Source organism: Cajanus cajan, chromosome 2 (assembly GCF_000230855.2).
Source record: "Cajanus cajan strain Asha chromosome 2, NIPB_CcT2T_4, whole genome shotgun sequence".
In the NCBI taxonomy this organism is placed as follows: domain Eukaryota; kingdom Viridiplantae; phylum Streptophyta; class Magnoliopsida; order Fabales; family Fabaceae; genus Cajanus; species Cajanus cajan.
Genome location: NC_138518.1, coordinates 65,606,389 through 65,621,489, shown reverse-complemented (window position 1 = coordinate 65,621,489; position 15,101 = coordinate 65,606,389). Strand labels below are relative to the sequence as shown.

The following is a 15,101-nucleotide window of genomic DNA, read 5'->3' as shown; positions in this document are numbered from 1 at the left end:
TTCATTAATAGATTTCATCATAAATCAAGAGTATAAAATAAAATTAACAATTAATATATCTAAAAATATGTCTATGTTCCTTTTCATTAGAAAAAAAGTGCTCAATTATTTCTTGTTTAAAAGACAAAAGTATTATTACTTTATTTTTTGTTATGCTTTTTTGGGTTAATAAAAACATAGCACAACTATGCTCCAAGATCAAAAAAGAAATAAAAAAAAACTACATTCTTTTCATTTTATTTTATTTAACATTTAAAGTTTTGACACGAAACTTAAGAAATATGACTAATATGTATGGATTTAAAAAATAAATTATATAACTTTTTAATATGTTTTTAAACTTTTAAAATTTTCACTAATAATTAAATAACGAATTAATAATAATTAAAGATATAATAGTAAAAAGAAACATATTTAATAAATATTAATATTGTAAAACGAAAATCAAATTGGAACTGATAAAATATTTTAAAATGTCAAATAAAATGGATGAAGGAAGTAAAATGAATGTTAATTATATTATATTTATTATTTTTTTTATTAATTATTAAAATTTATTAAAAATCATAAAATTTGGTATCTTGTGTCTGATTTGATGATCTTCTTTTTTAAAAAAATTATCGTTTTTAATAAATTGCCATCAATAATAAAATGAATATTAATAAAATAACATAAACAAATGGTGATGGTGCCTGTGGCTCGCATAAGCACTGTTGTCTTTCAATTATTATCGAATGAATGGATGGAAAAAGATTCTTGCAATGAGGAGTCTCAAGTTCTCAACAGCTTATGATGGAAAGCTTTTAAGATGCGCATGCGTGTTCTCTTTTCCATTAAACAAATAAATGAAATAATAAAATCTGACAATGAGGATTGAGAAGTATAATGCCATCAAATAATGGTTCATTAATCAAACTGATTATTAGCGATTTGATACAGAATCTCATATCCCAATATCACTTTCCTTCCCTTTATACGTGTTGGCTGATGGATTCCTTAGAATAAGTTTTTTAATATAGAAGGATATAAAATATAAAAGACATTAGATTTAATCTGAAATCCTAACTAATAGAGTAAAAGAACTCAACTGTATCACCGAGTACAGGTCACACAAGATTCCCTTTAAGACTTCTCCATTTGTAGAAAAGCTTACCACTTTATTTATTTCCTTTTATTTATTTATTTTTCTTGAAATCCAACGTAGGGTAAATGTATCTCAGCAGTTAAGCCTTCTCTGAGGTTATACAGCATACTGTTCTCTCAACTTTGAGAAAATCAAAAGGAAACAGCCACCAGTATGACAATTAAAAATTCATTTCCAAATGATACATGGCTAATAAGTTATATGGAAAATCAAAGGAATAACTCAAATAAAAGCCGAACATTATTTTAATCCTGTATTTTGTTTTTAAACATATATCTCTTTTAGACCAAGGGAGAGATGAAGACATGGTTAAAAATACAGATTGCCTCCTTTTAAAATATAGGCATTGCCAAACTTATACCCATGAAGCCTTTTTATGTCAACAAAACCCTTTGAACAATCTTTTTTGCTAAAACCAGCAATCAAGGAGCATGTTTCAACCCAGCAAACTCACTTTATGCTCGTTTCCCTTCACCAACGCACCTGCAGCAATCAGGTTTTGCTTCAGGCACCATTAAAAGCTCCACAAGGCAACGTCCCCAAAGCATCACCAGAATCTCACATTTGAGTCATCTTCAGATCCCATGTTATACAACAAACTTTCTTGGGTTGCAGGAGTGAATTTCCTAGCAAAAATCCCATTATGCAACCAAGACCATCTTTGCATCTCTTTCTGTTAAACACAATACAAAGAGTTGATGGTAGGATGAATAATAGTCGCAGGTGAGGTGAATCAAAGCACATAGGTGAAGGAATCTTGCCCAAATATTGGGGAGTAGAAAATGGGAGAGGTTACAGAGTTACTGGGGTAAAAAGAGCTGAGACTGGGGCACAGAAAACTGGATGAAGTGCTGGACACTTGACTTCTCTTAGATTTAACTGAAACAATTAATTTGCAGTTTAAAACCATAGTTCAAGGTGTTTAGTATAGTTTGAACTATTAGTTTAAGAAAATAAAGAAAAAGAGAAAGAATAAGGTCACTCAACCTGACTGACATATCAACTAACTGCAGTGCTACTGCTGCAAACGTTATTCTCCAGTAAATATCAGCTGATAGAAAGAATAATCTTACTCAACCTGTCTGACATATTAACTAACAACAATTTTATTGCTGCAAACTTATTCTCCTATAAATATCAGCTGATTGTAGATTTAAGTGTGCTGCTTTGAGCCCAAAAGTAGTCAGATTCTGTCTTGGTCTTGGTGTCTCTCATTTGCTACCAATAGGCAATAGTTGCCACAGGAGCAGACCCCATCTCGAAAATGAAGATATCGAATAGGGTCTCTAATTACAATATGCCGCTGCTCTAACTTTGCTATAAGTTTTGCAAATATATGACAATCGCCACAGATCTTTAGGTTCTTCCATATTCTAATAGTTTTCTCCTTCGAAGAGTTCATGATACCAAAAACAATTGCCAGTTTCTCACTGTGGTATCGAAGAGAGTCTTCTCTCTGTTCCCCTTCAAGATCTTGCAGTACAAAATTTGTGTCAGGAACATAACCAGCGCCAGTTAGTCTACAAATAAACTGGTTCAATTGTCTATTGATCTCATCTATTTGAGGCTGTGATTTATCTCCCAAAATAAAAGCACATATTTGCTTATTGACTTCAATCCAGCTACATCCAGGTTCTTTCCTTATGCCCCTTGTTTTCATAGCCCTCCGAACTTTTGCAACATCATTCCACCTTTTTGAAATTGCATAAATATTAGATAACAACACATAGGCTCCTGTGTCCTGAGGATCCAGCTTTAGAATCTCCTTAGCAGCATACGTGGCTAAATCCACATTCTAACGGGCCCTGCAAGCATCAAGCAAAGTCCTCCACGTGACAACATCTGGCTCACAATTCATTTCATGAATTAACTTAACCATGTCATCAAGCTTTCCAGCTCTTCCAAGAAGATCAAGCATGCAACCATAGTGTTCTCTTCCAAGATCTACCCCATATAGGTTCTTCATAGATCGGAAATAGTTCCAACCTTCATTTACTAGCCCTGCATGACTACACGCAAACAGAACTCCAAGAACTGTAATATGGTTTGGTTTTGGACCCTGCACTTTCATGGACTCAAATAAATTGATCGCTTCCATACTAAAACCATTATGGCCTAACCCAGTAATCATAGTGCTCCAAGAGATCACATCCTTCTTTGCCATCCGACTGAAAATGAACTTTGCATCCTCAAAACTACCACACTTACAATACATATCTAAAAGGGCATTGTTGAGGATAAATACCTATTAATGTCTCTATTAGTGAAAATATCACATTAAATTCAATTGATATTGCATAATCGTCTTAATTTATCATTTTCAAATATGTTATTGGTGACTTGAGGGACTAAAACAAGATTTTTGAAAATTACAAAGATTAAAAACAACAATTTTAAATTTGAGGGACCAAAAACAAATTTATCTTAAATTTGAGAAACTTAAAGTATATTTAAGTCATTGTTTTATACATTTTCTGTTTACAGTCCACTAGCCAAAATTTTCATTTAAACCCTAGTTAATTTCACGTTCAACAAAATCTTTAAAATTTTATTAATTTTTCATTAAATATTTTATATATAGCTTTTTAAATTTTTTTATATGTCAAATCTATTATAAACTCTCAAAGACAACTATTTTTTTTTAAAGTACAAGATTGTAAAATAAATGGAAGAACTAAACTTATTATATTTTTTAAAAAAAAATTACTTAATCATTTAGTCTTATACTTTTTGTTTCAGTTCATGTACATTTTAGTCCATATATAAGTAATTTTCTAATTTAAATTTTAGACATTATTTTTCTATTTTATGATAATTTAATACTGTTAGAGAAGTAACAAAGACTAAAATAAATGATAAAAAAAACTGTTTATATAAGAATTATAATATATATATATATATATATATATATATATATATGGGGAATGCTAATGTACTCCCACCTATTTTTTAGTGGGAGTATGTTAGCAACCTACACCAATATTTTAGGACAAAAAAATCACTCATTTATTTTGATTTGGTTAATTCGTACAAAGGATATTATAGTAATTTAATTTAATTTTAAATGAAAATAAAAAAATAACTTGGTCAAATTGATGACATGAGATTAAACTCTTTTAACCAAATAAGCAAAGAAATTCTTATTCTTATGTTATAAAGATAAGTCACTTCCCTTCTCTTATTCAAAGGTGAAGAAACTATTATTCTCTCTATACTTTTGTGTCATTTATGGAAAAGAAAAGAATAAATTAAATATTATTTTTATTTGGTGTAATTCTTTTTGATGAATTAAAGAAAAGATTTTTATCAAATTGGTAACATGAAATGAAACTCTTTTAAACAAATAAAGAAATTTTTATTCTTATGATATATATATATATATATATATATATATATATATATATATATATATATATATTTCACCATTTACTTCCTTTTTATCATTTAAAGGTGGAGAAATCACTCTTCTTTAAAATTAATAAGAGAGAGAAAATATTTTTATTTTCATTTAAAATTAAATTAAATTACTATAATATCCTTTGTACGAATTAACCAAATCAAAATAAATGAGTGATTTTTTTATCCTAAAAAATTGGTGTAGGTTGCTAATATACTCCCACTAAAAAATAGGTGGGAGTACATTAGCATTCCCTATATATATATATATATATATATATATATATATATATATATATATATATATATATATATATATTATGATATCAAGATCATTTTTATCTTATTATTATTTATAATATTAAAAATTTATTTTAAAGCATAATATACAGATCATTTAAATGTTAATTTAGAGTATATTTGGTAAGATATAATAAAAATTTATAAGTTTCTTTGACTAACTTATAAATTTATTTGATCAAAAATAAACTTGTTTACTATATGTGAACTTATTTTAAGAGTTTATCACTTATTTTTATGAACTAGTTGAAGTAACTTATAATTTATAAATTTTTAGTTTTCTTTTTACTCTTAATTTTGATATCTTTATTAATTTACTTAAAATTATTTTTTTATTCTTTTTAATTTTTAAATAATTTTATGTTGATATTAATCTCTCAATCTTCTTATTAATAAATAAATGTCATTTTACATTAACCAACCAACTTCTCAATTCATCTTATTATAATTTCTTTCGGTTCAATCAATAAACTTATAAGCTTCCAATTTTTTTAACTCCAACAACTTATAAGTTTTTAATCAACCTACTAGTTAATTTTACGAAACTAATATTAAAAAAGTTAGTAATTAACTTTAGTTATCTTAATCTTGAATTTTCATGCTTTCTATTTTCGTTAACCATTAATAAAGAATTATATATAGCCTAGACTTGTTATATGTGGAATTGAATAAATGAAAAATTGTTACAACGTTTATACATAAGATTATTTTCTCTGGTACTTAAGGCATAGGTCTAAACGGCCTGGCATTAAATATGACCCACTACATACTCTTTAATAACTTGGGAGAGAGAAAAGCCTTGCCCTTATGTAACGGCCTATTTCAGCTATTTATCACCAAAAGCATCCAATACCGTAGGCTACAATGAAAAAGGACAATGCAACAGTGATAATTGCAATACCAAGTGGGGAAGGTCCCAATACGACATACGTGCCGGTAGCGAATGCGACAATCATGGCTAGTAACGCGACTAAAGTGAACGCGTGGGCATATTGAGTTAAAAAATGATCCTTGAATTTGGATTTAGTGAGTGGTATGGAAAGATGTATAGAAGCTGCAGAAATTGCAAAAACCATCGCTAGAGCGTTTGATATAATGAATGCTTTGAAGGAGGCTCTTTGCCCCAAAATTGGGGTACCTTTATGATCCCCCTCTTGTATGGTACCTCCTGGAAGGGTAATCCCAGCTGCAAAACTTACGGTTGCGATCAGTGTGGCTACTAATAGATGACTCTCCTTTGCTTCCTTCGAATACACTGCCTCCTCATTCTCTAATTTTATATTTATCAAACGCATAAAATGAGTATACTTCTCAAAAATAAGAAGAAAAAAAAAGGCGAGGATATACATCAAAACTAAAATTAGCAAATTACAATTGTCAGTTGGATGCGTTCTTGTCCAAGTGTCAGCACTAGGATCAGACACGTCATACTCAACCTTTCATATGAAGCTTTAATTTGCATGCATGAAACAATCGGGAATGTACTCTGTTCATCGATTCTCCTTCAAACACGTGCAAACCCCAACTCGGTGGATCAAAATGAAAATTAAAAATTAAAGTTCTGCTGCTAGAGATAACATTAATCAAATAGACACCTCCCTGCCTAGGAATCTATGACAAAGATAAGGCATATCATAGATGAAATGATCACCTATATTTTTTTTTAAAAACCTTTACTATCGTCCATGAAATGTTGGAACGACAAAGTTTCTTTTCCTCAAGTTTATCTTTCTAATATTTAATATAACTCCATATCAGAGTTTAATGAGACTATTAATTAAATTTTACAACTATATATATATGAAATAGAAAAATACTTTGGACTGATTATTTTAGTAAAATCATTTAGATTTAAAAAGGAATTATTGATATGTCCCGATGTATATTATGAGAGACAACATGGATAAGATCCCAACTTTTTATATACGGTCGTACCTGAGCAATTAGATTTCCTTCAATTCAGATTTAAACACTAGCTGTATCTATATCCTATTCTGGCACATTGAATAGGAGACTGTCAGAGGCAGTTACAGCTTTGTGTCTCTATATATATCGCTATTGTGTAACAAAAAGCACTACACTGAATAAAATCCAAGTTTATACATACACAAGAAAAGTTGAGAGAAGAATGGCTACGACATTGAAAGAGAGAAGGGATTCACAATGGAATAGTGCGTGGACAGGGGACACTTTGTCATCTGCTCCTCCTCTGCCACTACTCGCTATAGTTGGCATCGTGGTGTTCTTGCTATGGGTATCCTCGTACTTAAACCACACCATGCAGACAGCCACCACCAACGTGAACTTGTTCCTCTTGTTTTTGCCTCTAGTGTTGACCCTCGTAGCCCAAGGTGGACGTCTCATGCTTCCCTCACCAAAAGTTACGGGATTGCATGATGGAGATGCTGTGTCAGAGTCATCATCAATGCCATGGGGATGGATTGTCTCTGTTTTGATGTTCTTGGTTTTGATATCCAACCGACTTCATCCTATCTTTGTAGTCGCAATAGTATTTTTGTATGTGTATTTTTTATCAGCCTAAGGCACTTTTTTCCTTCTACTTTATTAGATCGTTTAAGTATGCACATGTTTATTAATCTGTCTCCTTTTTTATATATATGTATATACAATAGACTTTTTGTTCCTCTTGAATGACATTAATAATGAAATGGATGCTTCTTGTGAATTGTATGAGGTTGGTAGGACTAGATGTTGAAACGAGGTTCAAGGCCCCACCTTGTTCTTAATCAAGTTTTCTTGGTTAATATTTGTTGTACTTCACGTCCTTACCTAAAAAAAGATGGGTATATTTCGATATATCAACTAGTTTCAAACAGCTACACAAAACTTGGAAAATAAAATCATGTACAAATGTATTATAGAGAAGCCAAGATAGGCTAAATAGCAGCAAAATTATGTCACCTCTCATCTGACGCTAGATTGAAGAAAGGTTCTTCGCTTTGAAGTTGGAAGAAAACAGTTTTGGAGTCTCAAAGTGATGGGAAAAACTGAACCTTCTTCAGCTTCTTTTTGCTGAAGAACGAGATAACAACCAAGAAAAAGAACATAAAAGGAATTAGTCCCTTTCTCAATTTTAAAATGAAATTCTTTATTGATCAGGAGTCATGACCTACTTCATCTAAGCTTTCAGTCCCCACCCTTCCTGAGCTGAAGCACAAATTGGCTTCACTGAATGTTGACAAATGAACAAATCCCGAAGAGAAAGAAGATAGGACAAGGGGGGCCAAAATGGTGGGTGAGACAAAGAAAGAAAGTTAAACGAATGGGTGGGGATCAGAAAACACAGCTACTCCAGGCTGAAAGACATCTTAATAACTAACAGGGCAGGTATAGTGAAGCACAAAATACCAAAATAGATCAGAGTAATGAGATATAGAGCATACCCTTTTAGCCTGTATCAAGTAGGCTCATAGATACGTCTATGTATTAAAGAGCCTATTAACACTTCCACACAAAAATTATGTGTATTTCAAGAGACACGGACAGAATTCATATGTAATAATATGTTTTAGGCATACTTCATATTTACAGAAGGTGCATCCATAAAACAGTTCTTTAGTTTCCTACTTAATGACTGCAACATTCTTCACAGAAGTCAACTGTGCTACATAGAATAAACTATTTGACATGCTAAACTCTAAACAAAGAGTATACATACAGAAATAGACCATAATACACAGTACATAGAGAGAAAATACAGCCTGCTTCAATCTCCATTTCAAGGTTAATGTTGTGACTTTATGCGAATATCCAATTTCAGTGGCCGAGAGCCAAAAAAACCAGACGGAATCAAAAGGAACGCATTTGGAGGAGCATCAGCAAATTGGCCTTGAGTGATCTTGGCAAAAGATTGCAATATTAGAGTGCTTCCTCGAAACCTAGCCAAAACTTCATACTGAAACTCTGCCATGGACTTGGGGCCAATGCAACTAATGCGAACTACATTCCCAAGATGCTCATGGTTATTGTGAACAACAAACAGATTAGCATCATTTTTCTCTTGAAGAACAGTTGTTTTTTGGTCGGTACTTAAGATGACAGTGAAAAACTTATCATATTGAAACTGTGTTCCAAAGCCCACATGTCTATGGCTGAAGTGAAGGAATAACTCCTTGGATGAGGCAACAAAATCGCAACCTGCAAGTGGGCATAAACATGGTAGATAGATGCATTCCTTCTCGTGGTCGTTTTTCCTGCTGTAACTAAATGTCTCTTTGCAGCCATAATTTGCATTCGGGCATGACATTTTGATAGAGTCCAGCACCTTCTCAATAGCTCGGCAACGGTTATATCCAATAGGCATTAAACACATGGGACACTTGTTCCTGAGTCTAACACAGCAACTAGAGCAAGCAATATGTCCATTCTCACACTGAATTGTCATTCAATCACGAGGAAAGTTATCAAATTAGATATTTGGCTACATGAAACAACCAACAAAACAGATAGCACATAAAAGAAACACACAACAAAAGGAACAAAATAGTGTGCTAGGAAAACCTTGGCTAAAGGAAAATTGCATAATCAGTCAAGCTGATTGCAATAAATTTCCAGGGAATTCCCCTCCTTCTGTTGGTTACTTTGTTACATTAACCAAATGAAACATTTTCAATGAACTAAAGTCTTCTTGAGTTTATTACAAATCAACACGAATGGCTATGTGCTTAAAGCATTCCATTAAGTTCAATGACCCTCTTTCAATACCGTACTTCTTCACCAAATCGCATGGGTAACCACCAACCCAAATCTCTACCCACATACTGGACCTTTAATCCAATATCAACAACTTAAAACCCTTTTAACCTCTAAATTTCAAGATTACACAAAACTGAACCACAGCCCTCAAGCGATGAGAATCCCAACTGAAATTCTCAAGCCCTTAACAAAACCCCTTTCACCCCTCTTTCCCATCCAGAATCAGTTTACCAAAAAGATGAAAGAAAAGAACATTCCATATAATCATCACAAGAAAAACCCAAAAAAAAATGCAAACTTGAGAGACAAAACATGGAGATCAGAAAAAAGAAAAGGAGGGTTTTGAAGGGAAATTAACCTGGAAGACAGGGGCATTCAAGGGTTCATAGCAAATGCAGCAATCGAGGACATCAGGGTCGGAAACGAAGATGGGAATGGACCTATCCCTGCCATTAGTTGCTGCAGAGGCGTTTGTGTTAGCGTTGGATCCACCATCATTGGGTGGAGCAGGGTGATCTTCGTGTTCTTGTGTTGCAATTGAAGGGTGGTCTACGATTTCAAAGCTTTGTTGCGGTTGGTGGTCTTCTTCTTCTTCCTCTTCCCTGCGTCGCTTCTGGTTGCGGTTGCTGGGTCCTTCCCCATCGTCGTATCCACCAACCGAGATTTTCACCATCTCTCTCTGATTCTTCCTCTCAATTCTCGAAACCTTTTGTATGCAGAAATGGTTGTCGTTTCTGCCCGGATTCCCTAAGGTCGTTAATTGAACGCGTTCGTGCAGACAACCAATCGGATCCTATTGATGAAGATCGAACGGTTCATATTTCCATTCAAAATATGTACTTAAGAATGATATCTGTTTGATCTTCATCAAAATTTACCATAGGTACGGAATCCATTTCCATCAGCCAAAGGTAATATGATTATTGATTTCAATAATTGGTAAAATCTCTGCTTCATTTATTATATCCAAGATTAAATATGATCTTAGGTCTCAATATTTGTTAAAATTTATTTTTATATTTTAAATGGATTTTTATTGGTTTTACTGTTTAAGAAAACCTCATGTAAAATGTCTTGTCAAAAAAAATTTATAACCTTAAAATAAAATTTGATAAAAGTTCACTGATTAAAATTAATAAAAGAAAAGTGTTTAAAAATTAAAAGCAAAAAATGATAAAAATTCAACAATACAAATATATTTAATTCGTATATTTATTAAATGATAAGGAGAGATAGATATAAAACATAATATTACATATCATTTAAAAAGAAAGAAAAAAAAAAGCATTACACATAGATATTCAACCACAAACTATGATACAATTTAAAACAATAGAAATGACACGTGTCTCATATATTTAGTTTATTTATGTTAAAAGTAATAATAAAAATATAAAGATAATTAATAATATTTACTACATAATAACATTAATATGTGATTTTCTCCAAAATCATTCAAGTTGCCTATCCTCCTCTATTTTAAATTGACTATCAAATAAGTTATTCTTTACTTCTCTTAGTTGTTGGTTGTATTCCCTTGTGACTACTACCCGCAGAGGTAAGGAAAATGGAGTGTTTAAATTCATCATCTCACAACAATATCACTAAACGAAGTAGACCAAGATAATAACGATTTTGTTGATAAAGAATTTTGTCACACTAATTCATTCAATCCTTTAATGATCAACGGTCGTCAAAGACTTAACTTTTCGTATACCCACTATAAAATAAATCATAAAAAAAAAGATAAATAAAAAGATCTAACCTCTCACACATTTATAATAAAGTGACACTTAAAAGAATATGATTAAGTGAAAAAAGATATAGTCTTCTACTCAAAAATGGCAAGATGATGTTTAGCAAGAACTTTTGAATTGAAAAGACACATTTTGAACACGAATTCCTAAAAGATACAAGCATGAGATAAAAAATCCTCTATGTCATGAAGTTCTTTAAGGCTTTAGAGTATGTATACTTGATGAGTTTCAAATTACCAGATAGGTTTTAAAATACCAAAAACTCATTTATTGACATAAATACTAAAGTCGAAGATTATATGTGAGACCAAGACCAAGACCTATACATAAGAGTAAGGGATAAGGCTTATATACAAGGTTAAAAACTGAAGTTTACATCTTGAGACTAGTACTTTAATTATAAACTATCTTTTGCACATTGTCTTATCAATAATAAGATGATATTTACTATAAGTATTTAAGTTTATTATAATTAATATAAATAATGATGAACGATAAAGTAAAAATTATTGTTAATTCGCATTTATGACTCTTAAGTTAAGACCTTACTTAAGTATTATATTATCTTTTGTAAATAACTCACCCTTAAGGGAATTGAAGGTTGAGTATGCCCCCATTGGAGGAAGGAGGAAGGAAAAAGAAATTAATAAAACATCTTTCTTTTTTTTTTTATCCATTTCATGTCTTAAACAATGTCTTAAACTAAGTATATATATATTTTTATTCTTTATAAATACATTTTGATTTTGGTCTCTATAAATTTTTTTCTTTATTTTTCATTCTTCTAAAATTTATAAACATTATTTTTAATCTTTGTAAATTGAGTAAATTTTAATTTTGATATTTGTAAAATATTTTTTAACTTTAATCCCTTTGAAATCTATATTCATTATTTATAGTCCCTAATGATCATTTTAAGACAACTAAATATTATCTATTTTAAAGGCCTATAAAATTATTTAAAAATATTAAATATCAATATGATATCAATAACAATTATAGATAATACATAAAATAATTATTTATTCTTTTAATAAATAAAAAAATAGTTAAAATATGATCACATAAAAAAAAAACAAGAACTATAAACAATAGTTCCAATTTTATAGTGATAAAAAACAGAGAAATTTTAAAAAAAAAACTAAAATCAAAACTTCCTAACTTTATGTAACCTAAAAACATATTTAAATCAAATCATTAGGCTAAATAGAGTTTAACATGGCCCCTAGGACAGTGATTCATTGCAGTTACACCTTAGGAATCTCCTCCGGATAAAACAAATTTAGTACAAACTTCACAATGATCATAAATGCCTAATTTCACCAACTCTTCACACGGCTGAAAACTTATTTACGCACCCCCATCCCACTAGAGAAAAGAAAGGATACGCAATCCACAATAGCCATCAATACAAATTGAAAAACAACAACAACGTAGCCGTTTAAGGAATGATTCATACGAAAAACAAAAGGACAAAATAAAAAAGTGTCATGACACTAGTAACTTGACTAAAACATTGAAACATCAGATGAAAGAATCTTCTGCAGAAAAACTGTTAGACACTGTGTTCATGTTGGATAGAATATCAAAAGTAATGAAACATGAATGAATACTCATGTAGTATATACACACACCTAGTTGACACTCTTCATTTCTCTCTCTCTCTGATTTATCGCATCATATTACACATGACATCTACACTGGTGTCCCTTTTTCTCTCTGGGTGTATAAGGACACGGGTGCCCATGAATAATTTTTTTAACTTATGACATTAATCAGACAAAGCCAAAATTACACAGAGAAGAGACACAAGCATCCATTTACAATTCATAAGTACTCAAGAAATGGATGAATCAGTTAACAGAGCAAACCATGATTTCATAACAACAACTAACAACCACAAACAAGAAATCAACATTTTCATGAGAGCAGCATCCAAAATGTTTGGTTTAGAGTCACAAAATAAAGAACACAGCCAGAAGCTGATTTTCCTAAGCAAAACCTAAATACACCATAATCGATTAAGGATTTCGATTTCTAAACAAAAGGAACCCTAAATGCAACCATCCCACAAGGACTCGGGCTGTACTTTTCCACCCTTTAAGAGGGTCTCGATTTCTTGCGGAGGGTTCAAACCGAGCCTCTGAGCACGCTCCCAGCGTGCGAGACGCGTGATCCCGATGCAGGGCCCATATGCCATGTTCATGTCGAATTGCCGCAGCATCACCTCGCTCTCTTTGTGTTCATCTGCATATGAAATTTCACATTTTAAGAAAGGGATGAAATGGAATTGGATTGAGAAAACTGAAAACCCTAACGATTAGATGTACCTTCTAATTCGGGGTTTCCGGCGTGGGAGATGAGGGCCGGTGTTTGGGCCGCAACGGAGGCCAAAGTGGCAGCGTTAATCGGAGACTTTTTGGAAGATTTTTTAGTGATGGTGTTTTTCTTCTGTTTGTAGAAACCCTTCATGTTCCCAGACACTGTCGCCATTTTCTCCTCTCTATGCTCTTTTCAAATTTTGAATTTTGAAGTGGTTCGAACTAGGCTAGGACTCGCCTTATAAAGCCTCTGTTTAACATTTTTTATTTTTTTATTTTTATAAACATGGTGTTACAGTATAACAAATATAAATAAAGGCTACTAGCATTTAGATTTAATTAAAAAAAAACAGTACTATCTATTACACATAAATATTAAACAGTCGTATTTTAGTATTTGCCATCTTCACATTGTTTATTTTACTGTACTTTTAAAATAATCATGTCTTACAAGAATGCTAAATTTTTAATTTTACAAAAAAATATTTGTTAAAAAAATATGTGTGCATATATAATTATGAATGATAATATATATTTAAATAATTTTATGTTCACTCATATATTTTTTTTAATATCATTTTTAGATATATAGAAATTTTTTATGTTAAAATATAATTATTTTAAATATTTAATAAATTTTTAATTTAATATTTATACTTTTATACTTATATATAAAAAGCGATTTCATATTTTCATGGATATAATTTTTTGGACTGTTTTACCATTAAATTTTTAAATAATATTAAAAATTAATTATTATTACAAATTTAAGATTTCATCATGAGATTTTAAGGTTTAAGGACTAAACACAACATCAATTGATTTAATAATTTTTAAACATCTTTAAACAAATACAGAGTATTTCGACCTCATTAATTATGTATAAGAGATATATATACAAATGATGTGGTTTTGCACCATAGACTAAAATGAGAGATATTACAGCATAAAAATCATTGGTTGTTAGCACTAAAATTGTTAGTTGGGTATAAAAAATTATGAAGGGTTTCTAAACCTCTAGGCAAGGGTGTTAAATTGATGATACAATTGTCATGGGATAAACAAGAGGCTTTTGATGCATGAATATCATTCACCTAAAATGTGAGGAGTTGATAAGAGGTTATTGTATCTAAAATATTGAATCATTTTATCAGTTATCTAGCTTAAATTAAGATTTTTTTTTTATTTACCCATATAAACTTAGGAAGAATCAAAAGGTTGTATAAAATGGTATTTTCGAAAGAGTTGATGTGGCTTTTATTTATAAAGTTTTGAATTTCTGTCTTGTAGGTATCAAAGAATATTAAAGGCCTCAAAGTAGACTCAAAATCACTCAGCCGTTTGGAAAGGGTTAAGTGGTTTGGGTCTAGAGAAGGATGACAAATCTAACTCCTAGGAGATCAACGGATTCAAAAGGGCTAGGCCATTTAAGTTGTTTTACCATGAAGAATTCTTCAAATCCCTCAA

The 15,101-nt window shown here is 31.2% G+C and overlaps 3 protein-coding genes and 1 pseudogene across 3 annotated transcripts; 1 reads left to right on the top strand and 3 right to left on the bottom strand.

Annotated features, from left to right (window-relative positions):
• Positions 1 to 1,855: 1,855 nt before the first annotated feature.
• Positions 1,856 to 6,135, bottom strand: LOC109814499 (pentatricopeptide repeat-containing protein At2g03880, mitochondrial pseudogene; annotated as a pseudogene).
• An 833-nt stretch (positions 6,136 to 6,968) lies between these two features.
• LOC145955135 (uncharacterized) lies at positions 6,969 to 7,382 on the top strand. The gene has a single exon (XM_083069845.1). The coding sequence runs from the start codon at positions 6,969 to 6,971 to the stop codon at positions 7,380 to 7,382; it is 414 nt and encodes a 137-aa protein (XP_082925971.1).
• Positions 7,383 to 8,349: 967 nt separating this feature from the next.
• Positions 8,350 to 10,282, bottom strand: LOC109814509 (E3 ubiquitin-protein ligase SINA-like 7). Its single transcript, XM_020378962.3, has 2 exons — positions 9,915 to 10,282; positions 8,350 to 9,233 (listed from the first exon to the last, which is right to left on the bottom strand). Exons 1-2 carry the CDS (start codon positions 10,227 to 10,229, stop codon positions 8,586 to 8,588), a joined length of 963 nt encoding a protein of 320 aa, XP_020234551.1. The 5' UTR covers positions 10,230 to 10,282; the 3' UTR covers positions 8,350 to 8,585.
• Positions 10,283 to 13,170: 2,888 nt separating this feature from the next.
• Positions 13,171 to 13,860, bottom strand: POLD4 (polymerase delta 4). Its single transcript, XM_020378970.2, has 2 exons — positions 13,644 to 13,860; positions 13,171 to 13,560 (listed from the first exon to the last, which is right to left on the bottom strand). Exons 1-2 carry the CDS (start codon positions 13,804 to 13,806, stop codon positions 13,367 to 13,369), a joined length of 357 nt encoding a protein of 118 aa, XP_020234559.1. The 5' UTR covers positions 13,807 to 13,860; the 3' UTR covers positions 13,171 to 13,366.
• Positions 13,861 to 15,101: the final 1,241 nt, after the last annotated feature.

Coding starts and splice junctions, on each gene's coding strand:
- POLD4 (XM_020378970.2), bottom strand. CDS start 13,806: ATGGCGACAGTGTCTGGGAACATGAAGGGTTTCTACAAACAGAAGAAA. Junction 13,561..13,643: donor CGGAAACCCCGAATTAGAAG/GTACATCTAATC, acceptor TTTCATATGCAG/ATGAACACAAAGAGAGCGAG.
- LOC109814509 (XM_020378962.3), bottom strand. CDS start 10,229: ATGGTGAAAATCTCGGTTGGTGGATACGACGATGGGGAAGGACCCAGC. Junction 9,234..9,914: donor TGAATGCCCCTGTCTTCCAG/GTTAATTTCCCT, acceptor ATGACAATTCAG/TGTGAGAATGGACATATTGC.
- LOC145955135 (XM_083069845.1), top strand. CDS start 6,969: ATGGCTACGACATTGAAAGAGAGAAGGGATTCACAATGGAATAGTGCG.